This window comes from Salmo salar, chromosome ssa04 (genome assembly GCF_905237065.1).
Source record: "Salmo salar chromosome ssa04, Ssal_v3.1, whole genome shotgun sequence".
Taxonomy (NCBI): Eukaryota; Metazoa; Chordata; class Actinopteri; order Salmoniformes; family Salmonidae; genus Salmo; species Salmo salar.
Window position 1 is genome coordinate 83,601,422 of NC_059445.1, and position 15,459 is coordinate 83,616,880.

At 44.5% G+C, this 15,459-nt stretch overlaps 2 protein-coding genes, 1 long non-coding RNA gene and 4 other non-coding genes across 7 annotated transcripts; 6 read left to right on the forward strand and 1 right to left on the reverse strand.

Moving 5' to 3' along the window:
* Positions 1 to 181: 181 nt before the first annotated feature.
* On the reverse strand, positions 182 to 4,542 carry camlg (calcium modulating ligand). Its single transcript, XM_014198248.2, has 4 exons — positions 4,237 to 4,542; positions 1,955 to 2,430; positions 1,720 to 1,785; positions 182 to 1,587 (listed from the first exon to the last, which is right to left on the reverse strand). The coding sequence occupies exons 1-4, from the start codon at positions 4,373 to 4,375 to the stop codon at positions 1,387 to 1,389; spliced, it is 882 nt and encodes a 293-aa protein (XP_014053723.1). The 5' UTR covers positions 4,376 to 4,542; the 3' UTR covers positions 182 to 1,386.
* Positions 4,543 to 7,479: 2,937 nt separating this feature from the next.
* Positions 7,480 to 9,288, forward strand: LOC106603960 (proline-rich extensin-like protein EPR1). Its single transcript, XM_014198246.2, has one exon. The coding sequence runs from the start codon at positions 7,480 to 7,482 to the stop codon at positions 9,286 to 9,288; it is 1,809 nt and encodes a 602-aa protein (XP_014053721.2).
* A 164-nt stretch (positions 9,289 to 9,452) lies between these two features.
* LOC106603962 (uncharacterized) lies at positions 9,453 to 12,761 on the forward strand. Its single transcript, XR_001328547.2, has 7 exons — positions 9,453 to 10,169; positions 10,726 to 10,809; positions 11,112 to 11,156; positions 11,375 to 11,417; positions 11,672 to 11,689; positions 11,923 to 11,979; positions 12,504 to 12,761. It is a non-coding gene; the product is annotated as an uncharacterized lncRNA (long non-coding RNA).
* On the forward strand, positions 10,951 to 11,017 carry LOC123742591 (small nucleolar RNA SNORD49). The gene has a single exon (XR_006769745.1). It is a non-coding gene; the product is annotated as a small nucleolar RNA SNORD49 (small nucleolar RNA).
* On the forward strand, positions 11,224 to 11,298 carry LOC123742601 (small nucleolar RNA SNORD65). Its single transcript, XR_006769754.1, has one exon. It is a non-coding gene; the product is annotated as a small nucleolar RNA SNORD65 (small nucleolar RNA).
* LOC123742602 (small nucleolar RNA SNORD65) lies at positions 11,494 to 11,568 on the forward strand. Its single transcript, XR_006769755.1, has one exon. It is a non-coding gene; the product is annotated as a small nucleolar RNA SNORD65 (small nucleolar RNA).
* LOC123742600 (small nucleolar RNA SNORD65) lies at positions 11,765 to 11,839 on the forward strand. Its single transcript, XR_006769753.1, has one exon. It is a non-coding gene; the product is annotated as a small nucleolar RNA SNORD65 (small nucleolar RNA).
* Positions 12,762 to 15,459: the final 2,698 nt, after the last annotated feature.

The following is a 15,459-nucleotide window of genomic DNA, read 5'->3' on the forward strand; positions in this document are numbered from 1 at the left end:
AGATGTGCAGAAGATGAATGTGCAAGTAGAGATACTGGGGTGCAAAGGTAAAGCAAGATAAATAAACAAATAAATACAGTATGGGGATGAGGTAGGTAGATAGATGGGCTATGTATAGGTGCAGTGATCTGTGACTGATCCGTTTAATGACAGATCTAAAAATCAACCAGAAACAATTGTGAAATGTTCCAAGGTTTTATTTGTTTAACACAGCATATTCATTACAGCATGTTGTTAGCAGAACTTAAACACCACTATAAGATGCAACATTCCCATCTCTTTATCTTTGATATTGATTCCAATATTTCACATACAATAAATAAAGCATTTACCCTTAACAAAATTATAATTTTCAAAATTATGAAAATGAATCAAGTCGATCTGACATACAAAGATCACACCAATGAATACAAAGAAAGGAAAATAAAGTCTCACATCAACTGAATAAATTAATTTGGATGCCATGTAGGATTTGGGGAGGCAGGTAGCCTAGTGGTTAGAGCGTTTGACTAGTAACCGAAAGGTTGCTAGATCGAATCCCCGAGTTGACAAGGCAGTTAACCCACTGTTCCTAGACCTTCATTGAAAATAAGAATTTGTTCTCAACTGACTTGCCTTGTTAAATACATTTTTTTGGTTTGTTTAATTAACAGATGATGTAGCATGCTACAGAAAGACAGTATCAGTGAGGCTGGGATAACTAGGAGAGCAATACATGACATTTCCACAAATCAGAGTTATTCAGCACAGATAATATACAAGCTTATAAGACCCCACCGCCCAACACTGAATAGCAGTGACAAAACACACTTTCCAAAAAGACAATCCTAAGCAATTATTCTCCTAGTTCAGATGACACAATTGACCTCTTGCACATGTATAGATAAAGTCAACCATGTCTTTAAGCATAAAAGGGTGCAAAAAAAAAACATTTAAAAAAAAGACAAGTGCTTCTCCTGTCTTCCATACGAGATAGATGAATTCACTTGAAACAAACAAAATCGCAAAGTAACTGAACCCCTTATGTAAACACTGTAGGAAACTACTTAAACAGTAACTTAAAGCAGCTCCTATGGACAAGATTAATATGTAAGATGTTTAATATACAACAGATAGGTGCAGTGAAATGTGTTGGTTTACTGGATAGTAGGAGGGCCAGAACACAAATGCATGTTATGTTACCTTGTTTAACCAGTTAGTTCTGTCTTCCTCTCTTATCCACCTGCGGACCCTGCACCTCGAACACCCTCCTCTATGGGGTGTACTGACTCAGGATGGGACATGGTTGGGAGGTAGGGTGAAGGATCACTATCAGGGGTCATGCCTTCCTCTGTCACCCAGAGGGGGTGACATTTACAGCGCCATAGCACGGCGACCTCCAGTCCATCAGGGAGTATCAGTCTCTTCTGAACTAACCAACAGCAGGATCTCGTGACTGAGGATGAAGGTGAAGAAGTAGACACAGAGGTCGGCGAAGACGTCAGCCATCTTCCTGTAGGTGTCCATGAAGCGGTTGATGACCTCAGCAGGGATACCAGACAGCAGGAGGGCGGCGGTCAGCACTGTGGTCTGCATCTTCTTCTCAACCTGGTGGAAAGTTATTACACGTTTACGTATATGCATAATAATACTGCACAGGATATGACAACATACATCTGACTCATTTGTTATAGCTGTGCTCCATTCACTACATAGTAACGGTGTAGATGTATCTCAAACCTTTGGAAAATACTTGTACAACCCCATGTAGGCCAGTTCGAGGGTGAGAAACGGTGCGAATATGGACTGCAAAAGAAGAAAAAAAAAGAAGAGTATAGCCTAGTTAGTGAACTGCTACAGGTCTACTCTCATATCACAATCAGTGCAGCTGAATCGAAGACGGAATAGGTCAGTGGTATTGAACAAATTGAAAAACCTCAAGGGAAGATGCAACACTTTTTCTGATCCGACTCACCAGATACTTGCAGACAAAACCTCTGACAAAGACGGCGAGGAGGACACTGCCGACAAGCCTGAAGAGCCTGAAGGAGTCCAACTCTTCTGGGTCTGAGCCGTCCGCATCCTGGGCTTGATTCTCATTGGCCAGTTGGCCTCTGAGCTTCATGGCGTCATCAAAGCGGGACAGATACTTCTGCAACCCTCTGCGTGGGGATTCGGAATGGCTGGGCTCATCAGCTGCCAACTGGGCCTCTCCCCGTGGCCTATGTCGGACCCCTGGAGTCACATCCTTGTCTACACCAACCCCACCCAGCACCACACTGCTGCCTGGCAGGGGAGACCCTTTCCTCTCTGGAAGATCGCTGTAGGGGTGGCTGCTGCCTACTGCCTCTGGGAGGAATGGAGACAGTCTTGGGGATGAGGATGCTGACCACGGCTTGTTCCTGTCCAAGTCCAGATGGAACCTAGGCTCTGTGACACGACTTGACGCTCCTGTATGAGACGGCATTGTCAGTTTAATGGATTAGGCTAACTAGACTTCTCTGTGAAGTGAGATCCAAACATAGAGATTCTATATATGGATATACACAGTACCAGAATCTTATTCAAGAGTTTTTATTTTTACTATTTTCTACATTGTAGAATAATAGTGAAGACATCAAAACCATTAAATAACACATATGGAATCATGTAGTAATCAAAAAAAGAGTTAAATCAAATTATATTTTAGATGATTTTAGATTCTTCAAAGTAGACACCCTTCGCCTTGATGACAGCTTTGCACACTCTTGGCATTATCTCAACTAGATTCACCTGGAATGCTTTTCCAACAGACTTGAAGGAGTTCCCACATATGCTGAGCACTTGGTGATGCTTTTCCTTCACTCTGCGGTCCAACTCATCCCAAACCATCTCAATTGGGTTGAGGTCAGGTGATTGTGGAGGCCAGGTCATCTGATGCAGCACTCCCCTTCTTGGTCAAATAGCAAACCAGATAGAATGGTGTATCGCTGCAGAATGCTGTGGTAGCTATCCTGGTTAAGTGTGCCTTGAATTCTAAATAAATCACAGACAGTGTCACCAGCAAAGCACCCCCACACCGTCACACCTCCTCCTCCATGCTTCCCGGTGGGAAACACACATGCGGAGATCATCCGTTCACCCACACCGCGTCTCACAAAGACACAGCGGATGGAACCAAAAATCTCAAATTTGGACTCATCAGACCAAAGGACAGATTTCCACCGGGCTAATGTCCATTGCTCGTTTTTCTTGGCCCAAGCATGTCTCTTCTTCTCATTGGTGTCCTTTAGTAGTGGTTTCTTTGCAGCAAATCGACCATGAAGGCCTGATTCACGCAGTCTCGTCTTTACAGTGGATGTTGAGATGTGTCTGTTACTTGAACTCTGAGAAGCATTTATATTGGCTGCAATCTGAGGTGCAGTTACTTGCTGATTTTTGAGGCTGGTAATTCTAATGAACTTATCCTCTGCAGCAGAGGTAACTCTGGGTCTCCCTTTTCTGTGGCGGTCCTCATGAGAGCCAGTTTCATCATAGCGTTTGATGGTTTTTGCGAAGGCACAAATGTTCCACATTAGCTGACCTTCATGTCTTAAAGTAATGATGGACTGTCGTTTCTCTTTGCTTATTTGAGCTGTTCTTGCCATAATATGCACTTGATCACCCCTAACTTGTCACAAAACAACTGATTAGCTGAAACGCATTAAGGAAATCAATTCCTCAAATGAACCATGAAGCTGGTTGAGAGAATGCCAAGAGTGCAAAGCTCTCATCAAGTCAAAGGGTGGCTACTTTGAAGAATCTCAAATATATTTAGATTTGTTTAACACTTTTTTGGTTACTACATGATTCCATATGTGTTATTTCATAATTTTGATGTCTTCACTATTATTCTACAATGTAGAAAATAGTAAAATAATGAAAAACCCTTGAATGAGTAGGTGTCCAAACTTTTGACTGGTACTAATATATATATATATATATATATAAATAAAAATGCACATTTATAAGCTTTTTATATATTACAGACGGGCACTGAATTGTCATGACTACAGTACATTCCACACTGACGCAAGGTTTCTCTTCAACTCACTGCACCATTATGGTCCCTAGCTAGCTCAGTAAGTGTGTACTGTGCAGCTAACATTTAGATGGTAACAAGCTACCGTTAGCTGCCAGTTTCGATGGTAGAGCTGCAAGCTAATAAACTAACAGGCAATGCAATCTGCTTGTCTGATCAGCCAGCAAACCATTTACCATCAGTTAGATTTTCCTTACCGTTCTTTTCAGCTTCAGCTTTGGTGAAACCCACGATTCTGTTCATTCTATCTTCGGAATTCATGAGCAATTTTCGCCTCCGAATTTCTGCTCTTCTTTGCGCAGCAGAAAGACTAATTTTCTCTTCGGGGGCGTCCATAGTTTCAGAAATATTAAGATTATTTAATATATAAGACACACTATTTTCTGATCTGTGTAACCGTGCACACAAATCCTTAGATTATTACAGCAGAGAACAGCGAACACTAAATGAGACACGTCATAATGGGCCCTATTGTCTGTGTAAGTGCGCACGTTGATGATCTCATGCCGCGTTCATGTCCTACCGGAAACTCAAAGTATCCGAGTTAAAATGAACTTAAGTTATTTGCTTAGAGACTCTTCTCTTTCTTTTTCTTTTTGGTGTGAATTTCCAGCAGACGAGGTGCTGTGTTATGTATTTCTGCCTTTCGCAGGTCGGAGTGTGGATTGCACATTTTGGTCACAAGAAAAGGGGAAACATTTGAATTGCACCACCATCTAACCCTGCACCTATACACAACAGGAGGCTGCTGAGTGGAGAACGGCTCATAATAATGACCCGGAACGGAGCAAATGGAATGGGTTCAAACATCTGGAAACCATGTTTGATGTATTCGTAACCATTACACTAATTCCATTCCAGTCATTACCACAAGCCCATTCTCCCCAATTAAGGTGTCAACAACCTCCTGTGTTATACACTATCCCCCCAAAAAACAACCACCCCATCCCACTACTTTGGGCCTAAATGATCCTACAACAGACCGTCGGCCTGGAAGGATGGAACCCCTACTCTCAAAACTCCCTGTAGATCATCTGCACTAAAATCTCACACCCAAATGTTTCTCTGCTGCTGCAACTACCTCATCTATCTTCTGTGATTTCCGCTCCATCATTGCAGTTGTGCAGTTGATCACCATGGCTATAAACGCAAGAAATACAGCCTTACTAAAACTCATCCCTTCAGGCCTACTCACCAGTTGAATCCCTCACCCTTTGGCTATCCTCTACTGTCCTTTCTGCTTCAGCATATGAAACCTTCTTCCCCACTCAAACTCTGGAAATCTCAACTTGTCTCTCTCGTACAGGGCACTTCGGATCTCCAGCTGCATGTGTGCCCTCCACAGCTTTCCCAACCCCATCTTCATACTGCCCTCTGACTATGCCCTTCTGATCTCCTGAGTACAAACCAAATGGAGTTACTTTTAGGGCTACCGAGTGGCGCAGCGGTCTAAGGCACTGCATATCAGTGCTAGTAAGCATCACTACAGACCCTGGTTCAATTACAGGCTGTATCCCAACCGGCCGTGATTGGGAGTCCCATAGGGCGGCGCACAATTGGCCCAGCGTCGTCCAGATTAGGGTTTGGCCGGGGGTAGGCTGTCATCGTAAATCAGAATTTGTTCTTAACTGACTTGCCCGGTTACAAAATAGTAGGTAGAAACTCCATATCAAAGCTCAACGAGACAAACAGGGTATCCTCCATCTCACCATTTCCACAGATTCTGCATCTCACGAAATGCTGGGCATCACAAACACCAGTAATATTCTATCTCATCTTATCACCCCACTGATCATTATTTTGAGTGACGCCCTGTTCCGGAGAGCCCAAGCACGACCCAGGTTGACCCCCGGAACACGTGATGCGGACCACCTGCTGCCTCTGGACAGACGATGCAGAAAAAAAAAATCAACACAATTCCATTTCCCGAGACTTTGACAAATGTAACAGTTCCCAGTTTGTTCTTCACCCAGCTTCACACAAAAATATGTATCGACCCAAAAAAACATGGATCCACTTTCTGCAAAGATCTCACTCCTAACGGTCCATAATCATTTCTGGTTTGTTCGTCAAGGCAAAGCTAGGAAGTCTCCGCCACACCTGTTGCCACAGGTAGGCCGACCTCATCTTGGTCAGGCTCAACTTCAGAGCACTAATACCGGCTCACTCCACCTCGAGATCCTTACGGTTCTCAAGAGAGTAAGTAAAAGTAACTCCACTTGGTTTGTACTCAGGAGATGAGGGTCTGTACTTACATTTACATTTACATTTTAGTCATTTAGCAGACGCTCTTATCCAGAGCGACTTACAGTAGTGAATGCATACATTTCAATTCATTAGGAACATACCCGGCCAAAAACAAAGAAATAGACAACATAGAATGCCCACCCCACATCACACCCTGACCTAACCAAATAGAGAAATAAAACGGCTCTCTAAGGTCAGGGCGTGACAGCTGGCAGGATATATGATCTATTTATCACATGATCTAATCCATGATGCTTCTTCCCTTTAAAATTCCACTGGATTCAATTAAATCTAATTTTATTGGTTGCATACACGTATTTAGCAGATGTTACTGCGGGTGTAGCGTAGCAAAATCCTTGTAAATGAGTAAATGAGTTGTAATGTCATCAGATCAGGGACTGCACATGTCTCATATAAGGCTGTCAGCTGTCTAATTCTTTAATCTGGTTAGTACCTTATTCAGGCAGGTCACCCATGATACTGGTAGGGCATTGTGGACGGGGGATGGGGATGGGCGTAAGCATCTAGCTCTGGTTCAAAAGGAGGCATGTTTGAATCTAGCGATAGAAAGTTGTTTTTGATATTTTTGTTTTAAGCCAACCCCAAACCTTAACCCTTACCTTAACCATTCGGAGTTAATGCCTAAACTTAATCTTAAACACTTTGAAATTTAACGCTTGGAACAAGTTCGAAATTTGACATTTGAGAAACATGGATGAACGTCAAATTCTAACATGAGACTGTGATAGCGTGTTGCCTTATTACCTTAGTAACTTGTTGAACTACTGTCAACAAAGTCAGATATTTTCTGAGTGAGAATGATTGCACCAGAGCTGAAAGACAGCAGCAAACATATTGTCTGTTTCTTTTGCTGCTGCAGGCTACAGACAAGTGAGTGTCAGTAACCATAGAGCCAGTTTATCTTTGAACACTGACTTTCAGCTGCCACCTTGTGGCATAATTAATGAACACCACACTGTTTCTAAATGTAATTATAAACTGGGTGGTTCGAGCCCTGAATGCTGATTGGCTGACAGCCGTGGTATATCAGATCGTTTTTACTGCACTAATTACGTTGGTAACCAGTTTGCAATAGCAGTAAGGCACCTTCGGGATTTGTGATATATGGCCAATATACCCTGGCCAAGGGCCGTGTCCCAGCACTCTGCGTTGCGTGACTTTGCGCCATTCTTATGTCCTCGTGTCATTGCACTCCCTACCTTCTTCCCAGCCTACCTTCCTCCCTACCTTCCTCCCCAGGCTACAGACTCCTACCTTCCTCCCCAGGCTACAGACTCCCTACCTTCCTCCCCAGCCTACAGACTCCCTACCTTCCTCCCCAGCCTACAGACTCCTACCTTCCTCCCCAGGCTACAGACTCCCTACCTTCCCCCCCAGCCTACAGACTCCCTACCTTCCTCCCCAGCCTACAGACTCCCTACCTTCCTCCCCCCAAAGGCCCCTACCTTCCTCCCCAGCCTACAGACTCCTACCTTCCTCCCCAGCCTACAGACTCCCTACCTTCCTCCCCAGCCTACAGACTCCCTACCTTCCTCCCTACCTTCCTCCCCAGCCTACAGACTCCTACCTTCCTCCCCAGCCTACAGACTCCCTACCTTCCTCCCCAGCCTACAGACTCCCTACCTTCCTCCCCAGGCTACAGACTGCCAACCTTCCTCCCCAGGCTACAGACTGCCAACCTTCCTCCCCAGGCTACAGACTCCCTACCTTCCCCCCCAGCCTACAGACTCCCTACCTTCCTCCCCAGCCTACAGACTCCTACCTTCCTCCCCAGGCTACAGACTGCCAACCTTCCTCCCCAGGCTACAGACTCCCTACCTTCCCCCCCAGCCTACAGACTCCCTACCTTCCTCCCCAGCCTACAGACTCCCTACCTTCCTCCCCAGCCTACAGACTCCCTACCTTCCTCCCCAGCCTACAGACTCCTACCTTCCTCCCCAGCCTACAGACTCCCTACCTTCCTCCCCAGCCTACAGACTCCTACCTTCCTCCCCAGCCTACAGACTCCCTACCTTCCTCCCCAGCCTACAGACTCCCTACCTTCCTCCCCAGCCTACAGACTCCTACCTTCCTCCCCAGGCTACAGACTCCCTACCATCCTCCCCAGCCTACAGACTCCTACCTTCCTCCCCAGCCTACAGACTCCTACCTTCCTCCCCAGCCTACAGACTCCCTACCTTCCTCCCCAGGCTACAGACTCCCTACCTTCCTCCCCAGCCTACAGACTCCTACCTTCCTCCCCAGCCTACAGACTCCCTACCTTCCTCCCCAGCCTACAGACTCCCTACCTTCCTCCCCAGCCTACAGACTCCCTACCTTCCTCCCCAGCCTACAGACTCCCTACCTTCCTCCCCAGCCTACAGACTCCCTACCTTCCTCCCCAGCCTACAGACTCCCTACCTTCCTCCCCAGCCTACAGACTCCCTACCTCCCTCCCCAGCCTACAGACTCCCTACCTTCCTCCCCAGCCTACAGACTCCCTACCTTCCTCCCCAGCCTACAGACTCCCTACCTTCCTCCCCAGCCTACAGACTCCCTACCTTCCTCCCCAGGCTACAGACTCCCTACCTTCCTCCCCAGGCTACAGACTCCTACCTTCCTCCCCAGGCTACAGACTCCCTACCTTCCTCCCCAGGCTACAGACTCCTACCTTCCTCCCCAGCCTACAGACTCCTACCTTCCTCCCTACCTTCCTCCCCAGCCTACAGACTCCTACCTTCCTCCCCAGCCTACAGACTCCTACCTTCCTCCCCAGGCTACAGACTCCCTACCTTCCCCCCCAGCCTACAGACTCCCTACCTTCCTCCCAGGCTACAGACTCCCTACCTTCCTCCCAGCCTACAGACTCCTACCTTCCTCCCCAGCCTACAGACTCCCTACCATCCTCCCAGCCTACAGACTCCCTACCTTCCTCCCCAGCCTACAGACTCCTACCTTCCTCCCCAGCCTACAGACTCCTACCTTCCTCACCTACAGACTAGAGGAGCTTACTATTAGTCGATTCTGGTACTTTCAAGTGGGAAACTCGGAGCTCATGTTTCTTCAACGAATTTCCAAGTCAGAAATTTCCGAGTTTCGATTAGCACATGAACGTGTCATCGCCCTCTCAATATAATGCCCGGAGACCAATGGTGAGTTCTCGAAAATTCGTAACTTCAACCTAGATCCGAACTCGGGAATCTCCAACCTCCGACTTTAGTGCGTTCAGAACAATTGGGAACTAATAAAAAACAATCCTTTAACTGGAAAAATGTGTTTTGAACGGTCATCCAATTTGGAATTACTTGTCGTAAACTCGGTCGTCATGCCGCTTTCAAAACAACTGCGAACTCTGGATAAAATGACATCGGACTGGGAAAAATCATTTTGAATGGTCATCCAACTCGGAACTCTTTCTACTTCGTGATTTTACCTCGTTTTTTCCCGAGTTCCCAGTTGTCATGAAAGCGCCATCACCCTAGAACTCCAACTTCTCTGACCTGAAGGTCACTGACTTCACGATTTTGAGAATTTTTTTCTCTCCACATTCTGAGCTCGTTTTTTCCGAGTCCCCAGTTCTCTTGAATGCACCAAGAGAGTTTATATAACGCAATGGACTGACCAGCCACATGCTCGCTCATTCGATTAGTCTTGTGATCGGCCTGTAGACGCATGACGACTTTCTCAATGTCGAAGTTATATCTTAGAAATGCTTCATTCGTGTTTAACGTTAGTTATTGGTACACTGCTGCCACTTGAGTCTTGCAACCCTCCTGAACTGGTCATTAACGTTAGCTCCAAGTAGCTAGATTGGTAGTTGTGGAGGGTTTGGCCTTGCAGAACCATACACGTGGGGAACTGGAGAAACGTAAACCATGTCGGGGTAAGTCTATGTTTGGCGTTGATGTTACTGAATTAATTGCTAATGCATAACTAACGTGGTCGATTTTGACAATTTGTAGATGTGATCTAGTAAGACGAAGAGTCCTTAACTGTTAGCCATCTGTTAAGTTTGCTTGCTATCCATCGGATCCACGAACACGGAAAACCAGTTTACGCAATGGAAATTAGCGTAGTTAACTGTAGCCGATTAAACTTAACTCAATCATAAAGCGTGGAGTTGAGGGACGGCTAGTGTGGACGAACTGGAGCTCCTACATGACATAAAATGGAAGTTAACTACTGATTTCAGCAACCATAGAAGATCCCGAAATTACACACAAACATGTCGTTTGTAATTGCGGCCTGTTTTTTTGGGGTCGCTGAAGTCAGTCGGTTTTTCTGTAAACGTCATTTTGTGGCGTCGGAGCTCCAGTCCGCCCATAGGCTCAACTCTTATCTTAAATCGAGGCGTTTAGTTGGCTAAGCTAGCTAGCCCTCATATATTTTTTAAATGCAAGGCCTGTTAGTCCTCATGCATTAACCAAAGTGTACATCAGTTCTAGATTCGGGAGACCAGTCCTTCTGGACCTGGCCAGTGTGGAGTGAACCGGCACATACACCATTGACTGTGCACATGGCTGGTAAATTCAACTGGCTATTGAGGCCTGACTTGTAATGTCTAGTTGAGTATTAAATGGAAAATTGAATGAGGATCGTTTATAATTTTAAACGATCTAGTCCTCTGATCAATGATTTTGAATAGAGGCACCATAGCCACAGCTGTCGGTGATGAAAGCTTGAATAGGAAGAGTTTGATGCAATAACTGATGATTTCAACTACTTCTGAGCAACAGCTGTGTTTAGAGAACTTCAGTCATGTTCAGGAGATAATTGCTTTTATATAGATTCTCATAACCCCCCCCTGTGATTGTTTTTTGAACAGGAGTGACACCGCCCCAATGAGTTGATGACTAGGAGATTTGAAAAGGTAAGACTACCACACCCACTTCACCTAGACTTCACTGACATTTTATCTCGGTATCTGTCTAGTCTTGTTGTGATGAATACTAAACTGAAAATAGCTGGAATTACCGTCAGATTGTACAGTGGTGATATTCGGTTTTCTGAACATGACTGGCAGTGACTTTGAACTTGCCCATTGGTACATTTCCACAAATTGTAATCTTAGATTCTCTACTTTTTCAGGTGGTGTCCCTTTAAAATAACATCCCTTTAAGGTCTCCCTGAGGTAAGGACATTCACTCTGGGCTCAAACTACCTTAGCTTGGTCAGCTGGAAGAAAGGAATACTTGCCTGTGTTTATGCTATGATGAATACTAAACTTAAAATAGTTGGAATTACCTGTAGAATGTATAGTGGTGACATTTGTTTTTCTGAAACATTTGAGCATGTTTTAATTGGACGGCTCTAGGTGTCTTTCGACTAATTATTATTTATTTTCGGTCTTCCTCGTCTGTTTGGTCGCCCCTTGCTGATTCCCAGCTCCCACCTATCCTTCATGTGAGTAGTCACTTTCACAATCTATGAAACTATTCTCTATCTAAGCTGTGAGTTTCTTTATGCGTCCTGGTGTGGTAATGATGAATACTAAACTGAAAATAGCTGGAATTACCGTCAGATTGTTTAGTGGTGATATTCGGTTTTCTGAACACATCAAGTGGGAGTTATTGAATTGACCTGAGTTCAATGTGATAAAATGGGAATTAACTCTTACAATACTCATACATTTTCAGATTCTCTTCCACGTGGCCGGAGTTTCCAAGATGGTCAGCGCTTCCTTTCTTGCTCTGGTAACTTAACACAGAACTGCCACTAGAGGCCAGTGTAAAGATCAACAATGATTTTTTTTTTTTTACATATCAATTTATTCTACTATCCTCAAGGCACAATTTCTGCAGCAGCCCTGGCTTTAAATGATATAGTAAATACTATGGATAAGAAAGTGTATTGTGCTGATCATTTTATTGATTTCTTTAAGGCTGTATACTGTTGATCATTCTTTATTGCATAGACTCCTGTAATGGGTTGGGTATAGCAGCATTTAACTGGTTCCATAACTACTTGACGTATTACTGCTGATGGTCTTAAGTTCCTCGAGGTTTTATTTTTAGGACTCTTCTTTTAATTCTATTGACATGATGGTAAAATAATGGTACAGACCCTGCTTGTGGAGGGTTGTAGTTTAGACTTTGATTTACTGAAATGTTTGTTCTGTATGGTAGGCAATTATATAATATATGATCATATATTTTGATACATTGAATGTTAATATTGTTAAACTCTTATACATTTTGTTTTTTACCTCCTGTTTCAGGAAGTGATCAACTGGAAGAAAGGAATTGTGTGGTAGCCCATATGGGACTCACCTGGGACATGGATACCTGAAGACCTGAGGCTCAAAACATTGTTGTAAATAAATATCACCTGGGAGCATGAGCAGCAGTGTGTTTTCCTTTCTCTTTTCCATGCGTGTTCTGCTTTGTTTTGAGGTTTTGCTGAGTAATGATGGTTTTTGTCTGTGATTATAGAAAAGAGTCATTCTTTTAACTTCAATAAATAGGTTTTAACCCTGGTCTTTGTTTATCTGCAGTTAATTTGTGCATGAATGTGAAATAATCCTGTGAGTGTTCTATGGATGTCAGGTAAGCAATGACTTTATCAACAACATGAGTGCAGGAGTTCTGTCAGAATGCTGTGTTTCCCATGCCGCTGAATAAAATTGCACGGCCCTGGTCCTCAACGGACCCCGGTATAGGATTGTAAAAATCGACAGTTTAAGTCAAATGGCAAATTGTTCCTCGCAGCAGAATGAGAGGATCTGGCCTATACACGGAAGAGGATCAGCATCTACACAGAGCTCAGTGCTGAGCTGTAGAAACAGAGCGAGCTTCAATGATATGAGATTCCAACTAAACCTGCCAACATTCTTCTTGACCTACCAGAATACAATGTTTTCCACTGTCAAGGAGGCTCAAGACTTCGAGGAAAAACATCAAGCCCAGCGGACAAGGGGACGAGCTGACAGCTCTGGGATTGGCTCAATATTCAGGTACGCTATCATGCACAAACACAACTAAGCCTATGGCTATGATGCTTCCCTCCATAAGACGATGAGGACACCCCTCAATTGGGTAAAAGGAACACTATTGCATAACATTGGACTTCGTTATATTGTTCTATGGTCCAGGACATTCGGACAATGAACCAATGGACAATATATTGAAGCGTCATAAAGACTGGGGCTGCTTCCTGGTGGGGCTATAGTGTTGCATAACTATATGGCAATATAAATGAATGCTAGTGTTTTTTATATATTTTTTTGTATTATGGTTTCGGAAAGATGGCCAGTCCCGTTAGAGCTACCACACAATTCCTTTTTTTCTTCCTGTTGATGGCTGTTCCCCTCTGACGCTATGGAATTTATCTCCCAGGGAGGACTTGGCCTACAGGCCACTAATTATTGTGAGGATCTATATTTGACTGCATTTCTTGTGCAAACCCCTGTCTAATTTTGTTGGTTTAGAGCATGTCTCTCCAGTGCAGTTCCTGGAGAGCTACTGTCCTGTAGGTTTTTGTTCCAACCCCAGTTTTATCTGACCTGATTCAGCTTCTCAACCAGCTAATTATTAGAATTGGATGCTCTAGATTAGGATTGGTGCAAAATCCCACAGGACGGTAGCTCTCCAGCTACAAGGTTGGAGAGTCCTGGTATGAAGCACAAAGGCTTAATACAAATTTAGGGTACATTTTGTTTCATTTAAACCCATATTGATGATAATGAGGCTAATGGATCAAGACCTAATACTCATTTGCAGAGGAGTACAGCGGAGAAGTGGCTACTCTTAGCACACAAGTAGCGAACCTACACAAGCTACTGTGAAATCCATGCCCGCATACTTTTTTTTTTCTTTTCTACCCCAGTAGCCGGATGCCGCTCTGACCTGGTTGAAGTGTTGCCTGCCGTGTCGGCTCTTCACAGCCTACTGGCCGGGAACTCTGCAGGGATCCCTTCCCAAAGGGGTCTCCCCCGTCCCTGGAGTTAATAGGATGCTCCTGGATGACTTGGTGGAAGTCACTCGCCGTGGAAGTCGAAAACAGCGACCTCTGGCAACAGGGGCCCACCTTGGCGAAGTTAAGCCCGGGCCGGACACGGACTAGAAATGGCTTCGCCGCTCTAGATCAAGAGGTTCAAGTGCCTTATTCCCTGGGGGCTAAGACTCCGGACATTCATCATCCACAATGGATACTAAAGCTAGTTCGGGTCCATCGGGCGCCACCGCCCTTCGGTCCACAAGGGGTTTGCGAAACCACTCAAGGCAAAAAAAACAGCTGTTGTCATTGGCAGGTCTATGGTAATCAACATCTTGGTTCCTGGGGCAAAAACCCTGTGCGATCTTGTAGCATGAGTACAGGACATAAAAAGCCTACTTCCGACCGTTCTGCGACAGCTACCGGGAGCTGACGCTGCCGTGGTCCACGTAGGGTCAAACAACTCCTCTCTTCAGGATCGGTGACCCACCCATGGGACGGTTGAGCTAACGTGCACTAATGTGGTTAGCAAGACGTAAGGAACAAGAGAATCTCCCATGACATAGACATGTCTTATATCGATAGAAAGCTTAATTTCTTGTTAATGTAATTGCACTATCCATCTTACAGTAGCTATTACAGTGAAAACATACCATGCTATTGCTTGAGGAGAGTGCACAGTTATGTACTTAAATATATATATATTGACCAATTAGGCACATTTGGGCAGACCTGACACATTTTCAACAGAAATACAATGGTTCATTGGATCAGTCTAAAACGTTACACACACACTGCTGCCATCTAGTGGCCAAAATCTAAATTGCGCCTGGAGTCCTAAATCAGATAATGGCCTTTCTCTTGCATTTCAAAGAAACAAAAAAAAGACATGTTTGTTTCGTTACCTTTTACCAGATCTAATGTGTTATTCTCCTACATTGTCACATTTCCACACGTGAAAGTGTTTCCTTTCAACTGATATCAAGAATATGCATGTTCTGAGCTACAGGCAGTTAGATTTGGGTATGTCATTTTAGGCAAAAATGGAAAAGAACTGCCCGATACTTAAAACCTCTTAAGTATTCAGACCCTTTGCCATGAGACTCGAAATTGATTGATCATTCTTGATGTTTCTACAACTTGGAGTCCACCTGTGGTAAATTCAATTGATTGGACATGATTTGGAAAGGCACACACCTGTCTATATAAGGTCCCACAGTTGACAGTGCATGTCAGAGCAA

Coding starts and splice junctions, on each gene's coding strand:
- camlg (XM_014198248.2), bottom strand. CDS start 4,375: ATGGACGCCCCCGAAGAGAAAATTAGTCTTTCTGCTGCGCAAAGAAGA. Junction 2,431..4,236: donor AGCTGAAGCTGAAAAGAACG/GTAAGGAAAATC, acceptor CGTCTCATACAG/GAGCGTCAAGTCGTGTCACA. Junction 1,588..1,719: donor TGTACAAGTATTTTCCAAAG/GTTTGAGATACA, acceptor ACTTTCCACCAG/GTTGAGAAGAAGATGCAGAC.
- LOC106603960 (XM_014198246.2), top strand. CDS start 7,480: ATGTCCTCGTGTCATTGCACTCCCTACCTTCTTCCCAGCCTACCTTCC.